At 36.6% G+C, this 24,865-nt stretch overlaps 1 protein-coding gene and 1 long non-coding RNA gene across 5 annotated transcripts in view; one reads left to right on the plus strand and one right to left on the minus strand.

Moving 5' to 3' along the window:
- NBAS (NBAS subunit of NRZ tethering complex) overlaps window positions 1-24,865 on the plus strand; it is a 341,400-nt gene that overhangs the window by 135,789 nt on the left and 180,746 nt on the right. For all 4 annotated transcript variants that reach the window (XR_004485944.2, XM_004274869.2, XM_033437419.2 and 1 more), the window contains 5 exons: window positions 5,755-5,940; window positions 7,246-7,419; window positions 14,027-14,160; window positions 20,001-20,063; window positions 21,935-22,057. Coding sequence is in view for 3 of the 4 variants with exons in the window: in XM_004274869.2 (XP_004274917.1) it covers window positions 5,755-5,940; window positions 7,246-7,419; window positions 14,027-14,160; window positions 20,001-20,063; window positions 21,935-22,057 (680 nt within the window). In the remaining variant the exon portion in view is untranslated. The remainder of the gene's footprint in view (window positions 1-5,754; window positions 5,941-7,245; window positions 7,420-14,026; window positions 14,161-20,000; window positions 20,064-21,934; window positions 22,058-24,865) is intronic.
- Window positions 1-24,865, minus strand: part of LOC125960762 (uncharacterized) — a 308,514-nt gene that overhangs the window by 51,858 nt on the left and 231,791 nt on the right. The window lies entirely within an intron of this gene.

Below are 24,865 nucleotides of genomic sequence, written 5' to 3' on the forward strand. Positions count from 1 at the left end.
TAGAGCTGCAATGAACATTGTGGTACATGACTCTTTTTGAATTATGGTTTTCTCGGGGTATATGCCCAGTAGTGGGATTGCTGGGTCGTGTGGTAGTTCTATTTTTAGTTTTTTAAGGAACCTGCATACTGTTCTCCATAGTGGCTGTATCAATTTACATTCCCACCAACAGTGCAGGAGGGTTCCCTTTTCTGCACACCCTCTCCAGCATTTGTTGTTTGTAGATTTTTTGATGATGGCCATTCTGACTGGTGTGAGGTGATACCTCACTGTAGTTTTGATTTGCATTTCTCTAATGATTAGTGACGTTGAGCATCCTTTCATGTGTTTCTTGGCCATCTGTATATCTTCTTTGGAGAAATGTCCATTTAGGTCTTCTGCCCATTTCTGGATTGGGTTGTTTGTTTTTTTGATATGGAGCTGCATGAGCTGCTTGTAAATTTTGGAGATTAATCCTTTGTAAGTTGCTTCATTTGCAAATATTTTCTCCCATTCTGAGGGTTATCTTTTTTGTCTTGTTTATGGTTTCCTTTGCTGTGCAAAAGCTTTTAAGTTTCATTAGGTCCCATTTGTTTATTTTTAGTTTTATTTCCATTTCTCTAGGAGGTGGGTCAAAAAGGATCTTGCTGTGATTTATGTCATAGAGCATTTGCCTATGTTTTCCTCTAAGAATTTTATAGTGTCTGGCCTTACATTTCGGTCTTTAATCCATTTTGAGTTTATTTTTGTGTATGGTGTTGGGGAGTGTTCTAATTTCTTTCTTTCACATGTAGCTGTCCAGTTTTCCCAGCACCACTTATTGAAGAGGCTGTCTTTTCTCCATTGTATATTCTTGCCTCCTTTATCAAAAATAAGGTGACCATATGTGCATGGATCTATCTCTGGACTTTCTTTCTGTTCCATTGATCTATAATTCTGTTTTTGTGCCAGTACCATACTGTCTTGATTACTGTAGCTTTGTAGTATAGTCTGAAGTCCAGGAGCCTGCTTCCTCCAGCTCTGTTTTTCTTTCTCAAGATTGCTTTGGCTATTCGGGGTGTTTTGTGTTTCTCTGCCTATATTTTAATTGGGTGTTGTTGATCTGTTTGAGTTCTTTATATATTTTGGAAATTAACCCTTTATCAGATACATGATTTTCAAATATCCTCTTCCATTTGGTAGGTTGTATTTTCATTTTGTCGATGGTTCCCTTTGTTGCGCAGAGGCTTGTTAGTTTGATATAGTCCCACTTGTTTATTTTTGCTTTTGTTTCCCTTGCCTGAGGAGACAGATGCAGAAAGATATTGCTAGAATGATGTCAAAGAGTGTACTGCCTATGTTTTCTTCTAGGAGTCTTAGAGTTTCAGGTCTTACTCAAGTCTTTAATCCGTTTGGAATTGATTTTTGTGTATGATGTGAAATAGTGGTCTAGTTTCATTCCTTTGCATGTAGCTGTCCAGTTTTTCCAACACCATTTATTGGAGAGACTGTCCTCTCTCCATTGTGTGTTCTTTGCTCCTTTGCCAGAAATTAGTTGTCCATATATATGTGGGTTTATTTTTAGACTTTTAATTCTGCTTTATTGATCTATGTGTTTCGTTTTCTGCCAATACCAGTTTTAGTGTTTAATGACTGAAATTTGGGTTACAAAATATTTATTCAGGTTTTTAAAAAATAGCACTAACAAAAAGAAAAAGGCCTATACTGGAATGTAAAATAAATTATCATTTTTTACATTTCTTTCTTTCTTTATTTTATTAATACTTTATTTTTTAGAGGAGCTTTAGGTTTATAGAAAAATTGAGTAGAAAGTACAGAGTTCCCATATATTCCCCTCACTTTCTGCCCTACCCACTAGTTATCCCTATTATTAACATCTTGCATTTGAGTGGTATGTTAGTTACAATTGATGAATCAAGATGTCTTTCAGTGGGCAAATGGATTAATAAACAGCGGTACATCCACACAATGGAATATTGCTGAACTCCAGAAAAGAAATGAGCAATCAAACCATGAAAAGGTGCGGAGGAACCTTAAATGCATATTACTAAGTTAACGAAACCAGTCTGAGAAGGCTATATACTGTTTGATTCCCATCATGTGACATTCTGGAAAAAGAAAAATGATGGAAACAGTAAAAAGATCAGTGATTGCCAGGGGTTGGTGGTAGAGAGATGAATAGATGGAACACAGAGAATTTTTAAGGCCATGAAAATACTCTGTATGATACCATAATGATGGATACCTGTCAGTCTACTTTGGTCCAAACACACAGAAAGTAAACACCAAGAGTGAACCCTGATGTAAACTGTGAACACTGAGTGATAATGGTGTGTCAGTATAGGTTCACTGATTGTAACAAAGGTGTTACCCTGCTGGGGGATGTTGGTAACGGGGGAGGCTGTGCATGTGTGGGGACCGGGGTGATGTGGGGAATCTCTGTAGTTTCTGCTCATTTTTGCTGTCAACCTAAAACTGCTCTAAAAAAGAAAGTCTGTTAAAAACAAAAACAAAGTTAGCACTTTCTGAAATATGATTTTTTTAAGTCTAATTATAATTCCTAGACATCCTGATTTCTGTTTTAGTAATCAAGAATAATTATAAAGATTTGCTGTGCACCTGAAACTATTACAAAATTGTTAATCAGCTGTACCCCAAATAAGAAGTTAAAAAAATGAATAATTATAAAGAAAGGAAAGTGATTTGGGGATGCTTTATTTAGTTGGCTGTATACTCTTCCATCTCTTTGATTTATTTAAAAACACTTATAATAGGGGTATTGTTCTTTAGCTTCATTTTATGTATTGACGTTTCATGTGGCTTATGCTATAATCAAAGTGGTATCTGGCATAGTTTTATCTTTTTCATTTTTACAGGTTAAACTGATGTAGTGCCACTTCTTCCTTAGCGCCTATAAATGGCTTTTGGAAATCTTGTTTGTTGGTTTAGGAAAATGTGTGCATATAGTGGTGAAATTTATCTATTGGGGGCTTGGGGTATATGGTATAATTCTGTAAGTTGTTACCAGAGCCTACTTTAAGGTGTCAGTAATTTGATTTTCAAACATGTTTACTTCAGTGGTTATTTTGGAAAGCAACAACGTCAAAGTTGATATTAGAAACACAGATCTGGATCGCAAAATTGGTTGAGTGTGTTACAAATTGCTAATGTACTATGTGTTCAGACTATTGCACAAAGTTGTGCTTTACATGTCGAGTTTCTTCATACTTTCTGAGATTTTCTGAGTTTTTAAGAACTTGGTATACAAGTAGATGTGGCTTTTCCGACATTAATTGTCCTTTTGTTGAGGTATTGCCGGATCCCTTCCCTTTTGCCTCATGCCTTATCTACCTGTAGTTTCCTCCCTTATTTTTATTTGCGCCACTCTTTTCAACTGAACATGCAGTTCTTCCTTTTTCACCTCTTCACCTGTTAATCTCTGAGTCCTGGAAGGGCTTTGGGTGGATCTGTGATATCGCTTGGCATTTTTTCTTTGTGCTGCGTGACTGTTTCCTCTCCCCGTTTCCTCCTTTCCTCGCACCAACGCTTCCTTCATCATTCTCAGCAGTGATTTTGCTTTGTATTTCATGGTGAAAGTTGAGAAATCACTTCCATTTGCCCTACTCTTTCCAGTTTTCCCACAGGAAGAGGTCTCTCTTGCATTCTCCTGAACTTCTTTCTTTACCCGTACCCTGGATTCCACACCGCCCCCTGCTCGGGATTGTTCTAGCAGTCATTTTTTCTCTCTCTCCTGTATCTTTAACCTCTGGTCTATTACCCCCCTGCCTTTTTTTGGACGTAAAAAGTTCAAATCACTCCTATTTCATATATATATATATATATATATACACACATACACACACACACACACGTATATATATATACATGAAATAGGAGTGTATATATATATATATATATACACATGTATATATATATACATGTATATACTCAGAGACTTATATATATATATATATATATATATATATATATATATATAAATTAGAGCCATTTTCTCCCTAGCTTCCGTTTTATCTGTCTTCTTTCCATCGCAGCTCAGCTCAGAGGTATCCACTTTGCCCTTTGCAATCACTTCCTCAGTGTTTGTTTACTCCTCGTTTCCCTGGCGTCTGGCTACTCCTGTCACTCCACGGAAACTCCATCAGTAAGGCTCCCTGCTCGCCTTTTAATGTCAGATCGCCTTCATTTGGTGTTTAACAACTTTGTCCTTTGACACTACTGCTTCCTTTTCCCTGCAATCTCTTCTCCTTAGGCTTCTGTGATGTCATTTCGCTTTCTTCATTGTCTTTGTCTTAGTTGTTCATGTTCCTCTCCGCAGTGTGGCTCAGAGTCTTTGGCTTGTCCCTTAAATATTGCTGTCCCCCCAGGGGGCTATTCTTGTCACTAGTAGAGAGTCTTCTGGTATTAGTAATTGCAGTTCTCCTAACTAGTCTGCTTACTTTCAGCCCAGTCCATTTCCAGTCCATTCATATTTCATTTGTCATTCATTCAATAAATACTGAGTATTCTTTCCAAAGTGTAAGTCTATTATGACATGCCTCAGCCGAAAATCCTTTAAATTTGCATTTTGGGGTAAACTGCAAATTCCTTAGCTCAGCAAACAATGTTCTTTTTTATCTGGCCCTTCTCTGCTACTCTAGCCTCGTTTTTCATCACTTCACTTCATACCTTCTTTTCAGTTTATGGAACTAATCGTACTTCCTAACATTCATGCATCTCTGCCTTCCATGCTGTTCTCCTGCGCTTCTTCTTTCTTTACTTACTAATATCCACTGATGCTTTAAAACCCATTTTAAGTGTTCTCCCCTCTGGGAGACTTCGTGACTCTCCGGTTGGGCTCCTTGCCCTCTTCTTTGAGATCCCAGGCACCCTCACTCCACTTCAATCATTAATTTACCAGATTGTGTTTCCCTACAAGATGGAGACATCTTTGAAGGAAGAGACCTCATCTTATTCAGTTTTGTATTCCTGACACTTAGAATGGTGTTCAGTTCATAGTAGGTTCTCAATAAATAATTGCTTTTCTAGGAGTAAGGGAGCAAGTAAGGAGAAGTATAAGGCGCTGGGGGTTAAGGCCACATTAGATGATTCTGCTTTCAATCAGAATATGTCCATTTTATAAACCTGATCAAGTGATGGGAGTGAAATTGCTGTGTATTGAGCATCTGCAGAAAGATTATTCTTTGTTTTGTTGTAAGGGAGGTCTAAGTAGTTGAATTGGGACAGAGAAGGTTGAATTAATCAGTTAATCGTTCAGCAAGAGTTTATTGAATGTCATCTATAGGGAGGACTTGTGGAAGGAGAGGTACTGTACAGGACTATGGAAGCCAAGCATTCTTTTTGGGGCAGAGTGGTATAGTGAAAATAGGTTAATTTGACATTATCACTACCTAGCTATGTTTTTTTATTTTTATTTTTTTCCTGCTTGTTAATGTTCTGAGAATTAAATAGACAAATATATGTAAACAGCTCAGTAAACTGTAATGCTCTACAAATTGAAGATGGTTGTCTTTCTTTTATTTTTATTTTCAGTATTTCTTGGTGATTATTTGATTCTTTTGGGACAGTTTGGTGCTAATATATTTCATAAAGAAGTCTGATGTTTTTGTACTGGATAAAAAAGTATGTAGTAATACAGTTTTATATAAAATGATTATAAGGATTATTGCTAGATTCTATACTAGAGGCTTTTACTTTAGAATATATCGAAAAGAAAGATATAATACTCAGAGACTTACTGTTGCCTTTCCATTTTAGGTTGACTGTGCATTGTCACTTATTCGACTTGGAATGGAGCGGAATATTCCTGGTTTGCTGGTTCTCTGTGATAATTTGGTTACTCTGGAAGCATTGGTTTATGAAGCAGGGTGTGATTTAACCCTAACCTTGAAAGAACTCCAGCAGATGAAAGACATTGAAAAACTAAGATTACTGATGAATAGTGTAGGTTTTATTTTAAAACTTTCTTTTTAACTATTCTATATGTACTTTGATTAATATGTGTCTCAAAGCCAAAGATGTAGTGTCCTTCAAACCAGAGAACTTAGTCAATAAAGGAAGGTTTCTTGACTTAAAAAAAAAAAAAATCAAGTTTTATGAATAAATTACTGAAGGCATCCAGAACCACTTTGGCTGGTTTTGTACCTTCTTTGCCCTTCATCCATAGTTATCTGTACATGACTTTCTTTCCCCCTTCTAGCGAGGCATATTTAAATTAGCTGTCATTCTCATAATCATGTTTCTAATCCTCACTTTGTTAAAATTCCCAACTACTTGTATATTCAGATGATTGGCTGGGTGGTTGTATGAAGAAAACATCTTGGCTTCAGGGTTTGTATGTGAAGGAGAATTTGCCCGGCCATTCGTAGATTTTTTTTGGGGGCGGGGAGTACAGTCTCCAAAGTTAGGAACTGATTTCTGCTGAGCCCACTTTTCCTCTCTTTCTCATGCCTCTCACCATCTTTTTTTCTCTTATCAATCCCCCTTTTCTCTTTCCCTCTGTCCCCACCTTCCTTTTCTCTTACTAATTTCTTTTCCCTATGATCCACCCAGTGAAAATTGAGTTGTGTTACATGCAAGATGCCTCTTAAGAGATTCAGGTGTATCTCCTGGGATAAAGACGAGAAAGGATTGTATAATTTCAGGGATAATGAGTAAGATTATGTGTGTCATTTGGAGTTTCATGAAGGTGGATGTGAAGGGGTAAAACAAACAGAAGAAGAGGAAAAGTGTGGAAGAGAATCTGGGATTTCTCAAGTGACTCCTTTCTAGAACTTCTTTATGCGGATCTCTCTCTGTTCTTTTCCCTTTCACATTTTCTGTCGGCCTATCCCACCCCCGCCCCCACCCGCTAACTCTTTTTACACATACACATACATACACTTTTGAGGTAGAATCTCTCTTTGCTCTGGAAGACCTCAGGACTGAGCAGCAGTAGGAGTAATAGTAGCAGCAGCGTGTTTGTCTTACAGAGCTGGGCTTAGGCTGTCACGACCTAGTAGCATGTACCATGGTACTAGGGTGGTCATGGTGCTAAAGAGATGGATCACAGTGCTCTTGCTGCTGTTGGCTCTACCAACCCCAGGCAGAAGGTGAGTCTCCTTGTGAGGCGTGAATTGGAGTATGTTTTAGAAAGTGTTGGGCTTTCATTGTTTCACACAGAGTCTGATTATCCTTGAGCTTTAACTTGTCTGTTATTATCAGGTATTTAATTTAACGTGTGTTTGTTTTGGTGAATTACATTTTCAGTGTTCTGAGGACAATTATGTGACAAGTGCCTACCAGTGGATGGTTCCCTTTCTTCATCGTTGTGAGAAACAGTCTCCTGGTGTGGCTAATGAGCTATTAAAGGAATATTTAGTAACTTTAGCTAAAGGAGACTTAAAATTTCCCCTGAAGATATTTCAGCATTCCAAGCCTGATGTAAGTAGAAACTTTAACATCTTAAAAAAATCTCTGTACTTTTTTCCCTACAGAATTAGGTTCTATTTACAAATTTTTTAATACTAGGCTTTGCAAGTAATTTCTCTTTAAACAGAAGAAGTAGTTATCATTTTATTCTTTAAAAATGTTTTAGCAGTTTAGTCCAAAAATTTTTTGGAAGTTTTTAAGATTATGTTTACCTTGATTGATTTACTCCAAAGTTTGTTGACTCTTTACTACCTTGTGGAAACTGGCAATACCAAAAAGACTAATAATTGAAAGGTATTGAATTCTTACTATACGTAGGCACTTTACAAGTGTTAACTCATTTAATCCTTGTAACAATCCTATGATGTAGATATTTTGATTATATTACTGTTACAGGAAAAGAAAATCGTGATACAGAGTGGTTAGGCAATTGCCCGGGGTCACAGTAAGGAGTGGAACCTTGGGTTCAAACATAGGTTTTCTAGTTTCCCAGCTGTGTTCTTAACCATTATGCTTTACTGTAACACCAGTAGAAGAAGAAGAAAAGACTTCTACCCTGGAGGACCTTCAAAATATTTGTTAAAATTTTTAGGATCCCATAAGGAGATCTTATAATTATTCTTAATAACTCTTACATTTGCTGAAGACTGACCTATCTATCTGTCTATCTTCTATCATCTATCTATCTATCTGTCTTTTTTATAGAAATCAAATAGTTGTTCAGATTTACTGGTGATAAATCGTTTTGTTAAGTCCAGGTTACTTTTGAAATGTAAATAACCTCTTAATTTAACCATAAATCAAATATACTGTTTCAAGGGATAGTGGCTCCCTTTCCATTGGAGGGGACTCAAGCAGAGTGGCGTAGTCACTCGAGGCACTGACTTTGTAGTGAGAGTTAAAGCATTAGGTTGGGATTCAAGCAGAAGCATTGAAGGCCCCTTCTAATCCTAAATTCTAATTGAAAGTACTCCTTGTACTAGCCTTTGTTAGCAATTTGATGTCCTCTAAGGTATATGGTCATAGACCATTATAATCAAGCTGAAAAGGAAAGCATTGCTTAGTTAATCTCACACATTTTTTGGTTTCTGGAAGGGCTGTCTGTCAGAAATATCTCAGTTCATTGGCTATTTAAAGTTTTCCATCTTCTCATAAGCAGTTTCCACTTACTATTCTGATTTTAAATTTGGCGTGGTTTACTATGAGCCGAGGGCGGGCTGCTTATGACAGCAGAATGCTATGTGAGAAGCAGGATGGGTTGAATATGAATGTTTTATGAGGAAGAAAGAAGTGACTTTAAATTCTTCGAGTAATCTTGTTTGTGATCCTTCTTCCTTACAGAGTCTTGTAAATCCTTTGTATATAGTCAGCTTTTTGTTGTTTTTACTCGGTAATTTATCATGTGCCTTTTGAATAAAATATGTAGCCATTTGCCTTTCTTGACATATGTCAAAATCAAAGCAGAGAATAATGGTGTTGCTGGGCTCCTCCTTTCCAATCCACCCTCTCCTTTTCTATCGATGTTATCTTTCCACAGCACAAATTTGATCATGTCATGGTCTACAGAAAATCTCTGGTGGCCTCCCATTGCCTGCAGGGTAAATGTTGGCGTGGAAGGTTCTTTGCGGTCTGCTTCTAGTCTACCTCTTCGGCCTCGTTTCCCTTCATGAATGCACTGGTTTACCCACACTAACTTTTCACCTCTTGACCCTATCAGGTTCTTTCATGCCTTTTTGTGTTCTGTGAGGCTATTTCCTTTGCTTGTGATAATCAGACCCCTTTCCTTCATTTAACAAATACCTGCCTACCCTTCAGGACCCTGCTGTCCAAGACTCCCTCTGCTGTGAAACCTCTGGGGACTTATCTGTGCTAGGGTGGGCCTTGTAGCTGCCTCTAGAATAATGCATCTCTCACTGTGCTGTCATTGCTTGTTCAAGTTTGTCTCTCCCTCTCTTTGCTTCCTGGGTCTGTCCGCTCTGTCTCCGGTGTCTGTACTGCCAGGCAGTAGCGCGGTGCCTTGTAGCGAGCAAGTGCTCAGTGCGCTTGGGCAGGGCAAAGGAAGGAGTGAATGATTGACTCTGGGTTCATTATGATGCTTTAGATCACTTGGTTACATTTATTTGCTGTGCTAGGATTGTCCTGGGAGCATTGTTTTTATTTTATTTTCCTTGACTGTTCGCAAAAAGAATTTACCTTGGATCTGCCCTGAATCATGCACAAGGTGTTTTTAGTGCTCTAAAGGGAGCCGTGATTTCTGTATCCAGCAGCTTAGGTTAAGGTGTGCTGCATTAACAAATGACCTTGCAATCTTAGTAGTTGACAACAGCGAACGTTCATTTCTCACAAGTGTCGTGTTGGCTGTGGTTGGGCTTCTGCTGTGTTCCATGTGCTGTTCATTCCAGGACTCAGGCTGAAAGAACAGTCCCCTTTTCTAACTTGTGGCACAGGCACACAGTGGCTCTTAAAGCTTAGCTCCCAGTGCCTCAGATTACTCCCTCTCACATTTCACAGGCTGAGGGCTCCGTGGCCGCACCTGGTGTTAATGGGGCAGGGAAGAACAATCCTCTACTAGAAAGAGGAGTGAATAATGGGAACAATAAGACAAATACAAATTTGTCTTTTCAACTATCTCATGTGTTTCAAACTCTTCCTCTCTTTTATAACATCCTGATTTTAAGCACTCATTTCTGATTTTAAGCCGTTGCTCTTTGCTTGAATCCCCCTTTGGGAAGTGAAACTTGTGAAGTAACTTGGGCAAGTCTGGATAAAGATGACTTGGGAATAAAATATTCTACCTTCTCGTATCGTTTTCTGTCTTTTTTTTTTTTTTTTTTTTTTTGCGGTACGCGGGCCTCTCACCGCTGTGGCCTCTCCCATTGCGGAGCACAGGCTCCAGACGCGCAGGCCCAGCGGCCACGGCCCACGGGCCCAGCCGCTCCGCGGCACGCGGGATCCTCCCAGACCGGGGCACGAACCCGCGTCCCCCGCATCGGCAGGCGGACTCCCAACCACTGCGCCACCAGGGAGGCCCTCGTTTTCTGTCTTTAATACTGTTTTTTTTTTAATGCATTTGTGCATCAGAACTATATGGATTAAAAAGAAAACAATTTTCTAGGCCCAACCCAGGTATAATAGATTAGAATTTGGGGGAATATGGACTATGCCACTCTTGTTTTTGCTGTTCCCACCATTCTCCTACGGTGAAGGTCACTTTAATCTGATCGGATATTGAGCTGTTTCAGGTTTCAAAAAGACTGTCCTATTTCCAATTCTCCCTTATTCCTAGGGTGTGGTCCTTTGGGGGTCCAAATTAGAAGTACTAGGCCCTTCTGCTTGTAGATACCAGACTGTATTCCAGTAACGGGGACAAATGGGGAAGTCTCCTTAACACTGTAAACTCTCAGCTGCAATTTCCTGTTGGCCTACTTTGGGCCCACACTCCTTAGGAAATTGAAAAGTGCCTCTAGGACTGTGCTGTTCAGTATGGTAGCCACTAGCCATGTGCGGTTATATAAACTAAAATATAAAATTGAAAACTGTTACCCAGTCTCACTAGTTTTCTGTGCTATTCCCAGTATTTGACAATTACAAACAGTGCTACAACGAGTAGCCTGTTTATAGTTATTTTGTATTATTGGCATATCTTCAGGGTATATTACTGCAAGGGGATTCCGGGCTCTAAAGGCAGGGTTGTGTTGGTATTACCACATTTCTCTCCAGACAGGTTGTTCCAATTTACATTTCCACCAGCAATGTATGAGCATGGCTGTTTCTCCACAACTTTGCAGACACAATTTGTTGTCTTATTTAAAAGATTTTGCCACCGTGATGGGTGAAAAGTTACCTTTCCGTGTTGTTTTAATTCGTACGTCTCTAAACATGAGTGAATTTGAGCATTTTCCCATATGCTTGAGGGGCATTGTCGTCTTTGTGAACCGTCCATTCCTGCCTTTTCCCCATTTTTGTGAACTGTCCATTCCTGCCTTTTCCCCATTTTTCACTTTGATTTTTGTTTCTTTGTGCCTTAACTTTTAGAAATTCATATATATTAGTGTAATTAGTCCTTTTTCTGTGGTTTCTATTCTGAATATTTCACCCAGTGGGTAGGTTGTCTTTTGACTTTGTTTATGGTGTATTATGTCATGCAGAATTTTTTACAGTTTATTTTTTGTGGAATCAAATTGAGCAATTTTTTTTTTAATTGCTTCTGTATTTTGAAACATGGTGGAAAACCTTTTCCCATTACAGGGTTAAAGAAGAAATCACTCATGTTTTCTTCTAGTACTTGTATGGCTTTATTTTTATGTTTAGACCCCTAATCTATTTGGAGTGTGTTCTTTTGCAGGGTGTGAGATACGGATCTATTTTATGTTTTCCCTTATGCTACCTAGTTGTTGCAGCACCATTTATTAGAAAAGTTTATCTGTACCTGAGTGATTTGAGATGCCACCTTTGTCATATACAAAATTTCCATTTGTTTTGAGTCTAATTCTAGAGTTTCTCTATTGTTTTATTGGTCTGTTTGTCCATATACTAAGTACCACACTGTTTTAAATTATAGAGATTTTATAGTCTGGTATGGGTAGTATTCCTCTGTAGTGTTTTCTTCCCCCAGTTTTTCAAAAGTTATTCTTGTATATATATTTTTTCTATCTGCACTTTAGTATAATGTCCAGTCACCCTATTCAAGAATAGGGGACATCATTGTATTTGTTCAAATCTTTCTTAGTGTCTTTCGGGGGTGTTTAAAACTTCTCCTTATATAGGTTTTGCACATTTCTTGTTAAATCTGTTCCTAACCACTTAATTTTCTGCTTACATTACAAATTGAGTTTTATTTACCCTCATTTTCTCTAACTTTATTATTCGTGTGTATGAAAGTTATTGATTTTTGTATGATAATTTTCAGTGATTCTTTCACTGTTTCATTGATTTCTTTTGTTGCTTGTTTCTCTGGGGTTTCCCAAGTATTCTAGCTTAACATCTGTTGTTCTTTTTCTAGTTGTCTACTAGTGCATAATTTTAAGACCCTTTGAAAGAAATTATGACTTTGTTACATTTTACCTTGCTATGCAATATGGGAGATAATTAGCAGCCCATGGTGGGGAAGGTTTATTGATTTCTTGGAAAGTCCTAAATGGGCCCCCTTCTATTAGCTTGAGGTGGGACAAATGATGGTTTAATAGTGACCACTGAGATATTAGTACAGGAATAATGAGAATAAAAGGAAGTGTGTCTTACTATATGAAGTTGGACATCTGTAGAGAGTCTAATAGGACAACAGTGAAAAGTATCTTAATGTGAGCCTTATGATTCACGTACCCAGTAGAGTGTATTAAGAAGGATATGCTGAGTGGCATAGGAAGAGAACGGAGAGGTGCCATGGGAGTACAGAGAGGAAAAAGCATTCATGTAGAGAGTCGTATGAGGATTTATCCATTGGACCAGCAGTTAGCAAGTATAAGCAAGAGACTCTGGAAATCTGGGGAAGTCCAATTGAAGTCAGCCAAATGGACCTAAAACTGGAGTATTCGGGAGGTTTTAGAGACTAAGGTTTTAAGAAGTTCCTCGAGAAGACATTCCAGGTAGGAGTAGAATAAGACAAGGGGACGTAATCAAACTAATGATATGTTTAGATAAAGGCAAGTTATTTAACCTGAGTGGACTAAAACTTTGAGCAGAGAGGTAGTGACTCATAGGACTGGAAAAGTGGGTGGGCAGCAGGCCATGAAGGAGCCTGAGTGGAAGGCAGAAAGTTTGCTCTTGACCTTTCACGCTGAAGGTCTACTAAAGGGTTTTGAGCATGCCTGATCAAATAGGGACTCTAGAACATTTAACTTTCAAGTGACACTTCAGCGTCTCAGGGAGGGAAAGACAGGAAGCAGGAAGATATCATAAGCATTCTACATGTATTAATTTATTTAATCCTCACAACAATGCTATTAAGAAGATGTTAATATTCCAGTTTTATAGATGAGAAAAACAAGGCACAAATCTGTTATTTTTATATCCCAGAAAATACTTTAAGAATGGGTCTCTGTGGTTTACAATGGAAAAGTGACCCCCAATAGCCATTTTTCTGCATCAGAAATATGGAGTGTATTTTGGGATATGAATATTACCGCATTGCAATGCGACTTCTTTCGAATAGAATGTCAATACTGTTGTGTTAAATGACTAATACATAATGCACACTGAAAAATAGTAGGTTTGAACATCTCTGAATATTAGTTAAGGAATTTTATATATTTTTGTGATTGAAACACATAAAATTTGGTTTTAGGGTTAGAAATGTTGTTTTTAATGAATTGCCTTTTTAGTTCACTGTGTTTCTTCTATCTACTTTATCTTGAATGGGTCATGAATTGAAGAATCTGTTTTCAGCAGATGCATAGCTTATGGGTACAAATTTTCTTTTCTTGCTGATTCTGTAATTAAAATGCAATTTCATTTAGAATAATTAAAGACCCCAAAAGTCTGTAAGCTAAAGAAAAACCAAGATTTGTTTCTGTGGCTGATTAACTGTGCTATTTAATATTCTATTGACAGTGGTACTGGGATATGGCAAAATTGAATGTAAATCTATTGACATTTAGCACAACATGCTTTATTTCTCTAGTTGCAGCAAAAAATCATTCCTGATCAGGACCAACTGATGGCAGTAGCACTAGAATGCATCTATAACTGTGAACGAAATGACCAGCTCGCTCTTTGCTATGACTTATTAGAATGTCTGCCACAGAGAGGATATGGGTAAGAACCCACAGTGTGCCTTTGTTATGGTTGTGTCTTTTTACTCTAACAGTTAAAATGAAGATGTTGCTTCTCTGAATGTTCATTATAGAGAATTTTGGGAATATAAAGAAGAAAATGAGATCACGTGCAAACCTGTTGTCTCGAGAGAGACACTTGTTTTTCTAACAGTGTATAGGACGTCACTATAATTTTGTTAACCTTGATAATTATCCATTAAAAAGCAAGCAAGAATATCACTACCACCACAACAAAAAGTACTCTCTTAAGTGGATAAACGGTGATATCTCTTTGTTTTAAATTGTGTTTCTAATTAAGCTTTTTCCTTATTTATGGGCTAGTTGTGTTTTTTCTATGAATTGTTTGTTCTTGGCCCTTGCCCAGAGTAAAACTTCTAAGTAATAATGCATGGATATACATACCTCATTTAGTGGTATGCAAATCAGATTATATTTTCTCTTTGCAAGTCACATAACAATCATTCCTTTAATCACTCTTTTAACACACAGTACATATTATAAATTTCATATCTGGAGAAGTTAATAACAGCACATGAAAACTGAATGAAAAATCGGTGGGCCTGTTTCTAAGCCTTTGTGACTACAGCTGAGTTACGTAACTTCTATGGTCATCAGTTTCCTCATTTGCAAAATCAGTTGTTTAGACAAGAAGTCTTCCTCATGCTTTGGTTTTCTTCTTCTCCTCTCTTTTCCTTCCAAGGAAATTTTTATTTTTGTGTGTGAAATGAATGATAGAAGTCACTTGATTTTGCAACCCAATGTGAAATAATTGTTTCATGTAGTCATTAATAGAATTGAAATCAGGTGAAAAATTGACGGGGAAGGGATATTTGCATGGTACCAAAGTATTACCTTTAGCAAATATTTTTTTTTTGGGAATTGCAAAGGGGAAATTGACCTTTATAAAGTCTAAGTCTCACTGCCGTCACCTTTGATCAAGTTATCAAATATGGCATCACTTACAATCAGGCAGCCTAGCCATACGTGCCTCCTGGTGAGAAGCAGTATGAAGTAAAATTACTTACCCTGAATCTAATCAATCCTTTAAGCCAAACTTCTAGTTTACAGTCAATGTAGGGAATAAGAGAACAAGTTAAATAACACCATGAAGAAAAGAAACAGATAAATACAGACTGTGAGATATTCTACAGGTCATATTGTCTTTTCACTTTGAAAAGTCAGTGCCATGGAGAAAAACAAATTGGTGGGGATGAGGAGGTGCTATTCCAGAATCATGAAGTCCAAGGGAACATGATCCCCTTCTAATTTTTAACCATAAAGTAAATAATGTATGTACTAGTTAAAATCAGGGTACAGGAAGACTTGTAATCGGTAAAAAACTATTGGTTGCTCTCCTTCCCCATCCTTTGGTACCTGTCTTCTAAAAGTAAGCACTCATTATAGATCATGCTTTTCTTCTTGACTTTGCCTGCCTCCTTTAAAATATTGTGCTAACGTTGTTATTTATTGATTTTACAATTTTAGATGATTATTGACTTCCTTTCATTGAAGCCTACCCTTCCCCCATACCTACTTCTCTTAACCATTCTTTTCAGTGTAGTCAAAGTGGTATTTCTATCATTATGATTATGTATATACTGTTTACACAGAGCTGGGTATGATTATATTTCCTTTTTATGCAACTTTTTGCTTTTCGTGGACTGAATAATTTCCTTTTTTGTCGTTTTTTGTTTCCATTTACCTCCTTCACTCTTCTGACAGAAGTGTAAAATTCCTTTTCAAGGTCAAAAATATCTAGTAATCTCTCCTTTCTCTTTTCACTTTATGTCTCTCTCTCTCTCCCTCTTACTTTTGAAACATCTTTCTTAGAATTGTCTTTTCTCTTCCTTTGATAAGAATTGTTCGCTACTCTGCTGTACAGCATTCATCCTTGGACTTTTGTTTGCGTCTCTCTTGTGTTGCATATTGCATTTCTGGGATTATCTTTTCCTTTCTTTGCTTATTCCCTTATTTTGATGGAACATAATCTTGAATAGCTTCCTGTCAAATATTGCATGGAGGCATGTTTATTTTAAGACTATCATATATCAAAAAAATATCATAATTGCATCGTTACACTTGACGGAAGGCTTGGCTGTGTACGGAATTGTAGGTTTCTGATCCTTTTCCTTGTGAGTTTCGAAGGCATCACTCTTGTCTTCTCCTTCCACTGTTGTTAAGAAGTCCAAGGCTATTATATGGCTTTTTCCTCCCCTTTTTGGAATACTTCAGTACCTTCCCTTCATTTCTAGTGTTCTGAAGTATCATAAGGATGTGTTTTATTCTGAGTCTGAATTTATCATTGTTCATTTAAATCGTGTATTTCAACCTGTAAACTCATGTCCTTCAAACTGTTGGGAAATTTTCTTACATTTTTTTCCTGTTAAGTTTCCTTGATAAGTTTATTTGCATGTCCTTTTTTCTCTTTTTTTGCACATTTTAAATTTATTTACTGCTCTTTTTGTTCTTTTTCCCATGTTTTGATCTTTTGTTAAGTGATCTGGGAGATTTCTATAGTTTTATCTTCTAATCCGTATTTTGAATTTAAAATTTATTTTGGCTTTCTTATTTAAATTCCAAGAACTTTTTCTCATTCACTTTCAAACAAAGTAATACCCTGCTCTTGTTTCACAGATGCATAAATTCACTTCTGCACCTTGCATTACCCTTGCCCCACCGTGATCTCTGATTTTTCATATTCTGTTTGTTTGCATCTCTGTTTTTACTGTGAGGACCTTTCCTCCATGTCTAGTGATTCTTGGCCATGAATTTATATCTAAGATACTAAAAGTTGATTGGATGCCTTGTGACAAGCTGAAGGCTTTTCTTTATAGGAGTCCTTGGGAAATTGCCTTATATGTGAGCAGCTAGATTGTCAGTCTTGCTTCAGTTTTGATTTTGGGGGGGTAAGGTAATCTTAGATTCTGTGTATTATGTTACAGAAATGTTGGGTGGTTTGTGGTTTGTAGATCCTGATTATTCATCTCTTCTCATTAAGGGTCTAAGTACTGACCCCCAAGAAGGAAAGCAGTTAACCTTGTTACTGGTAAAGCTAAATGGAGACTGTACTAGTAGTTAATACTTCCTTTCCTCAGTCCAGGTTTAGGGAGTCTTCATGTAGGAAGAGTTACAATCACAGCATCTATTTATTACCCATACCTGTACAGATATGACCGCAAGCTCCCTCCCATCCTTAGTGAAGAGCAGCAAGTGTACCTCTGGGAACCGTGGGCCTTCAGTAGGCAACAAAGGGCTGGTAACGTGGATTGTATTAACAATTTTTTAGCAAACTGTCATTACTCATCATTTAAAAACCTCAGCCCAGTGGATATCAGAGTGTCAGTAGTCAAGGTGCTCTTCCCAGAGGGTGACAAGAGATGCAGAATCCTCTTCTTAACAAGCATCTCAGAGAGCAGAAGTGGTGGGGAGTTTCTTCCTTAAAGGGTCTAGGTGGGTAATTTGATGGTCCCTCTGCCCACTTGATGCCCCTTGGTTGTCCTTGAATCATCTAGGTAAAATCATTGACTTCCAACTGACATGTGCAATTTTTAAAAATAAATGTATTAGACTTAGTTCTTCAGTTAGTTCTTCAGTGAGATCAAATAAGCATAAATATCAATTAGAGCTCATCTATTAACTTTTAAATAGTAATTTTCCTACCATGAGGAGAAAGTCATGATATTAATTGAATGATGATATTAAAAGAACATTTTTTATGTAGACATTATAATGAGAGGATGAGTATATTTGTTTTCAAAGAATGTGTAGGCTAAGAAATGCCTCTTGTGTATGTGTGAATGAAAGCTTTTTTTGGCTTCAGATTAATGGTTTCTGATCTAACAGGTTTTTTTTTTTGGTAAACATAAAAAATAGCATGGTACTCTTTTGTTGTTCCATTTATTTTTTAATGATTGTATTTCATAATTATAATTTTCTAAATAATTTGCAATTATAAATTAGCCTAGTATTAAAATATAGGCGTTCAAAATACTTCGTCTGGTTCTCTTTCCTCCTCGCGCCAACTTCGTCAATTCACGTTCTCCCAGTGATCAGTCGTTTATTTTTAGTGGTTAACTGGTTGGTATTTACCAAATGGTTAACTGTGTAGTTTTTCACTATTTAGGAAATTAAATTTTTATACATCTTACCTAGGCAGCACATTTCATCTGGCTGAAAAAAATCTTTAGTCATTATGTTTGTGAATGTCAGTTCACAGAGGAAGAACGCTGTATTCTGAAAATCAGTGACAAATGTTTATTGTAGAGTTACAAAATGATAATTTAAAAAATATTGTTTCTGAATGAGTATGTTAATTGAAGTTATCTCCGATAAATGATCTTTTTTTTTTTGAAGGACTTTAAGTGGAATATGCCCTAATTTATCACTCTAGTCCAAGGCCTGAAACTTGGTTTAAAAAGATAGTATAATCTTTGTAAATTGCATGAAATAATTGCCATATAGATTTAGACCAGGACAGATTGATCGTTTTAAAGACAGTGAGTGGGCTTCCCTGGTGGCGCAGTGGTTGAGAATCTGCCTGCTAATGCAGGGGACATGGGTTCGAGCCCTGGTCTGGGATGATCCCACATGCCGCGGAGCAACTAGGCCCGTGAGCCACAACTACTGAGCCTGCGCGTCTGGAGCCTGTGCTCCGCAACAAGAGAGCCCGCGATAGTGACAGGACTGCGCACCGCGATGAAGAGTGGCCCCCGCTTGCCAGAACTAGAGAAAGCCCTCGCACAGAAACGAAGACCCAACACAGCAAAAATTAATTAATTAATAAACTCCTACCCCAAACATCTAAAAAAAAAAATAATAATAATAAAAAAATAAAGATAGTGAGACTTTTGTGTTCAGTTAGGTCATTTTTAATTTTCCAAGTCCAGATAAAGATTTTTATTTAGCTTTCTTATTAAATCCTAAGAATTGCTGGAATTCAGTTGAATCATTGGTTGGAAAGCACCTGAGAGTGTCAGGTACAGTGGTTCTCAGTTGAGAGTCGTCCCTCCAAGGTTGGGACACAGAGTTGCAGAGGGTGGCAGAGGGCTTTTATAGCAGTTGCTTAACCTTTGTAGCAAATCCCTTGCACTTGTATGTGCGTTGTGCCGTGCTAAATCTACCCTATCAGCCATGTTTTTATTAGTTTATCATCTTTTTCACGGTAATGTTTCTCCTAGTCCCCCGTCTACTTTTTTCCCGAGAAAGTAAAAAGGAAAAGTGCTTGTTATCTCCACTCCCGGTAGGAATTATCTGTATGATGGCTATGTACTTCTCTTTCGTTTTAAAATATTGCAGTGGAGGCAGAGTGAATGATGACATGGGAGAAGTCCCCTGAGTATATAGAATCCTAATGGAAAAGTCCTAGGGGAGTCACAGGTGGAATAGATAGGACTAGGAGAAAGCCAACGTGCAGGGCCATGGTTCCTAATCTGTTTCATTGGTTAAAAGAGGAGAAATAAATGATGGCTTTATCGTTTACCACTTCTTTAAAGAAAGACTACAACTGATATATAATTCTTTTTTGCTTTTAGCAGAACTGAACTAAAAGTTCTTAGGAAAATAATTGCCCATATCTCACTAATCTGTAATAGAGAATATTGTTATATTCCAGTATTTTTTATCTTAATCTCTTTTGAGTCATGAAAGATGCTGAATGAGTATAGGAGATAAGACTGACCTTTTATTTGGACAGGGTGATACTGTCATATATTAAATACAAGGGAAACATCACTTTTTTTTTTAAACTTAAGTGAGTTTAGTATTTCAAGTAAAAAGTTACTACTAAAACCTAATTTAAATTCTTTTCTCTTAATCCTTTAGTCAGAAGACAGAGGTAACCACAGCTCTTCATGACATGGTAGACCAACTGGAACACATTCTCAGGTGAGAAAAATGACGATCTTTTGGTTCCATGCTGATTAAGGAGGTCTGTCCGAGAAATGTTACCTTAAATATGCCTAGTGATCATTTCCAGTTTCACCTAATATTTGTTTGAATCTCTTAGGAGTGAATTTTCTTAATAATGAATATAATGCTAGCTTATTTTAGCAGAATGCTACAGTAATGAGAACATGGACTTTGAAGACTAGTAGAACTGTGTTCACATCTAGGCGTTGTAACTTACTAGCCGTGTGATCTTTGAGCCTAGGGTTTTCTTAGCTCTCATATCTACCTCATGAGATGTGAAATTGATACTAGATAAAGCATTTAAAGTACCTCACACATAGTCGGTAAATAAGAAATATTAGTTCCTTCAGCAGTTATTACATCCATCAGCAAACAATGTTTATTATAACCCCTGACTTTCCTTTTTGGGGTATACTACATTTGATTGACTCTCTGGGTTATATTATATTAGTGACGCTAGCAATATTCTTTACTGTGAAAATGAAGCATTAAACTGTCTCTTTTGGAGACTGAAAATTTCTAATTTGCTATTCAGGAAGTTTAATATTGTTTACTAGTGTTCATTTTTATATGTATATATAATGTGCTTGTGTGTAATTTTTAAATATTTGCATTAAAAATGAAATTTTAGGACTAGTAAACTTTGTTCTTCCAATATATAATTATAGAAATTATAGGTAATGACATCACTTGATAGTGGTAATATGTAAAGTATAAGAATTTGGGAATCTACTAATTTGATGTCCCTCTCTTCTCCCCAGCCTCCCTGAAAAATTGAGCATAGTTTGAACAAAGCTTAATGGGTTAAGTCAGTATAGATTTATTCCTTACAAATCTGCATGGTTTCCTTTTTCTCCCTAATGAACCTGAAAAGAGCTTTCTCAAGGAAATACAATATAATAAACATAATCATTTCATAAAAAAATATTTCATAATATACGTCATTTATTTCACCATACGTTCCTGGGTGTAACCATGGGTTGTCTTGATAGTCAAATTATGCTCTCAATACCTCAAGGAAACAGTAACACCCTTTAGGTTTCTGGATGATACCCAGGTCTTTCACTGTTCACCTTAATTTACTAACCTTTTAAAGGAGAACTTTTTTTTTGCGGTTCCACCTCATGGCCATTAATAGTTGATAAATGTTTTAGTGTATATAATGTCAGGTGGCGTGACCCATGGAACTTATCTTTATGAAGAGTTACTGAATTTTGTCCAACCTCTCTCTAAGCCCAGTAGTGGTTAATTCATAAATGTGAGACTTGGTGAGACAGAAAAGATGTATATACAATGCTGATAATTATGGAATAGGATATCTCAAGAAGATCCATATGAGAACAGAAATCTTATTTGTTTGTTTATAGAATGGATTCTTGAGGGAGATTGAGCCTTATGGGGTTTCTGTGGTTTTCCAACCCTAAAATTCTTTGCTTATTGCTTTTCTAGCAGCCTTGCCTATAACAGAATACTCACTAAGGTTGTTAAGAGTTAAAGCTGGGTATTGCAGTTATAGATTTGGCTTATTTTGCTGACTTGATGCTTTTACAGTACAGGAAAATTATAAAAAAAAAGATTTTGAGGTAAGGATACGCCAGGCTTTTTAAAAAATGTTAACTTATCCCAAGTATATTGTAATAAAAGTCAGTAGGGGAAATAAGATTTGATATATAATTATTAGCTTTTTTTTGCCGAGAATTAATGTAATGTGTAAAATTTGGTCATTTTTTATGCTACTTTTTTTAAAAATACTTTTAACACCTAAGTGCTACTTACGTGTTTAAGATTCTTAGAGCTTTTTTGTTTGGTAGCAAGACTTATTTAAAAATTTTTCTTTTCACTTACAGTGTGTCAGAGATTTTGGAGAAACATGGACTTGAGAAACCAATTTCGTATGTTAAAAATACTCAGTCTAGCTCAGAAGAGGCACACAAGCTGATGGTTAGATTGACCAGGCACACCGGTCGTAAGTGAGTAATAAAATTAATTGATAATTGTGTGTGATTAAGAAAAAGTACTACTTTTTTTCTTTTTCTGACTTCATTGGGTTATAATTGACCAACAATAAATTGCACATATTTAAAGTATAGAATATGATAAGTTTTGATATATGTATATACCCATGAAGCCATCACCTCGTCAAAATAATGAATGTATCCATCACCCCTAAAAGCTTTCTCTTGCTCATTTATAATCCCCTCCCTCCTTCTGCTTCTCCTCATTACACCCCCATCCCCTCCCCAGGCTATCACTGATCTATTTGCTGTCTCTACATCGTCCTTTGCACTTCCTAGAATTGTATGTACATGGAGTCATAACAGTCTGCACTTCGTTTGTTTGTTTGGCTTCTTTCACTTAGCGTAATTACTTTGTGATTCATCCATGTTGTATCATGGATCCGTAGTTTATTCCATTTTATTTGTTGACTAGTATTCCATTGATGGATTTATTGCACTTTGTTTATCTATTCACTTGTTGAGGGACATTTGGTTTATTTTGAGTCTTGGCTTTTACAAATATAGCTGCTATGAATATTCATGTACAAGCCTTTGTATGGACATGCGCTTTCATTGCTTTTGGATAAATCCATGAGAGTGGAATGGCAGGATCATATGGTAGGTGGATGGTTAACTTTTAAAAAAACTGCCTAACTGTCTTCCAAAGCATTTGTACCATTTTACTTTTTAATCAGTCTTTTAGGAGCGTTCCAGTTGCTCTACATGCTTGTCAGTACTTGCTGTGGTCAGTCTTTTAAAGTTTAGTGATTTTAATAGGTATGTTGTGGTATCTAATTTTGGTCTTAATTGCTTTCTCCAGTGAGTAATAACGTTGAGCATCTTTTTATGTGATTATTTGACATCAGTGTATCTTCTTAGATCATTTTAAAAATTGGGTTCTTTACTGATTTTGAGAGTTTTCTTATACATTCAGGATACAAGTCCTTATTAGATATACGCTTTGCAAAGATTTTCCCCTATCTATGCCTTATCTTTTCATTCTCATACCTGTGTCTTTTGAAGGGCGTACTTTATAAATTTTGATGAGGTCCAGCTTATCAATTTGTTCTTTGTTGATTGTGCTTTTGTGTCATGTTAAGAAACTTTTGGCACAAAGATTTCCTCCTGCCATTTTTAGTAAAATTTTTAGTTTTACATTTTACAATCAGTTTCATGGCCCATTTTGAAAGTTCATTTTTGTTTATTGTTCAAGGTATAGATTATTTTTTTTTAATATCTGAATATTGCAGCATCATTTGTTGAAAAGACTGTTCTGTCTGTACTGAATTGCATTTGCCTCTTTGTTGAATATCAGTTTTCCATATTACGGGGGCCTATTTTGGGGTCCTTTATTTTGATCCATTGATCTGTTTGTCTATCATTCCTCTAATAACCATCCTGTATTAATTATTATGGATTTATAGTAATTCTTAAAATTATTGTAGATTTACAGGAAGCCTTAAAATTCTCTCTTTATCTCTGTCTCTTTCAACAGTTTACTCTAGTTATTGATTTATGTGTCTTATGTTCCCTTCAAAATCATAAGCTTATCTAAGGCAAGTGCTACAGTCACCAAACATCTAATTTGGAACCTTACATATCATTGGCCCTCTCTCAGTAATTACTAAATGAATAATTTAGGAGGTGTTGACAATTTAAGTCTTAAACTTTCTTTACAGCTATAAACGATGGGTCAATATTTCCCATCATGTTGGCTCTAGTCAAGAACCTACTCTTCAGTGAGAAAGCCTCACTGTTGCTGCTAGATTACCTGCTGTCCTTCCATTGAATCCCTCAAATACTTCTAAAGTCCTTGCAGTTAATTTCTACTTATGGCATTCTACTTACTGTGAATATGTAAGAGAATACGGCCTCTTTTTTCAAGGTAGTCAACTTGAAATGAATCTTAATTGTTTCATATATGCTACTATGGCTTGGCCTTTAGCACCTATCAAATTTTCTTATGCATATTCTAAATGGTGGCAGATTTCACTGACTGTCACAAATCAGGTTTTACTATCTTGAGTGCAATACTATTTCTCGCTGGAAAATACACCTCCATTCCAAAGCTGTAACTAATACATCATGTTTGTATTCAGGTATTTCCCTGTCAATTTGCACACCTCTTGTATAGTGCCTCCAGGTTCTTCTCTTGGTTCTTATTTACTGCATGTATTCTAAAAAGACCTTTGGAAATAATGTCTTATAATTTATTTTAATTAGAACCTGTACTTAAGGCTAGCCATGTGTGAGAAAACATTAATACCATCTGTCCCAGTGTTGCTGGCTTCTAGAAGAACAGCTGGGCTGCGAGAACTTGAATTCAGCTAGACAGTGCCCAGGTCTGATTTTATGAAGCTGGTGCAAGATGGACACTCACTTTTTCAAACATTTTGCTACTTTACTGCCTGCGAGCCAAATTTGAAAGAGTCTTTTAATTCTTTGAAGCCCACCCAAAGAGTTCACATACAAGGTCTAACTAATGGAAACACTTCAGGGATTATCCTTGAAGACTTGCAAATATATCAGTTTGTTTTGTGTATTTGTATGCTGGAAAAAAATGTATTCTCTTAAGCTTTAATACATATCAGAGAGAAATAATTGTTCATTTTGTGTAGCAAATAGAAAATGCTATAAGCAAATGAAGCATATGGTTATTAAAAATTTTAGGTGAAAAAAATTCCTGAAGACTAGAATTTTTGTAGGAAAGATCCCAAATGCATAATTTTTCCATAGCAATACTATTAAACACAGTCTATTTGCCCTGTTTTTAATGCATAA

This window comes from Orcinus orca, chromosome 13, assembly GCF_937001465.1.
Source record: "Orcinus orca chromosome 13, mOrcOrc1.1, whole genome shotgun sequence".
In the NCBI taxonomy this organism is placed as follows: Eukaryota; Metazoa; Chordata; class Mammalia; order Artiodactyla; family Delphinidae; genus Orcinus; species Orcinus orca.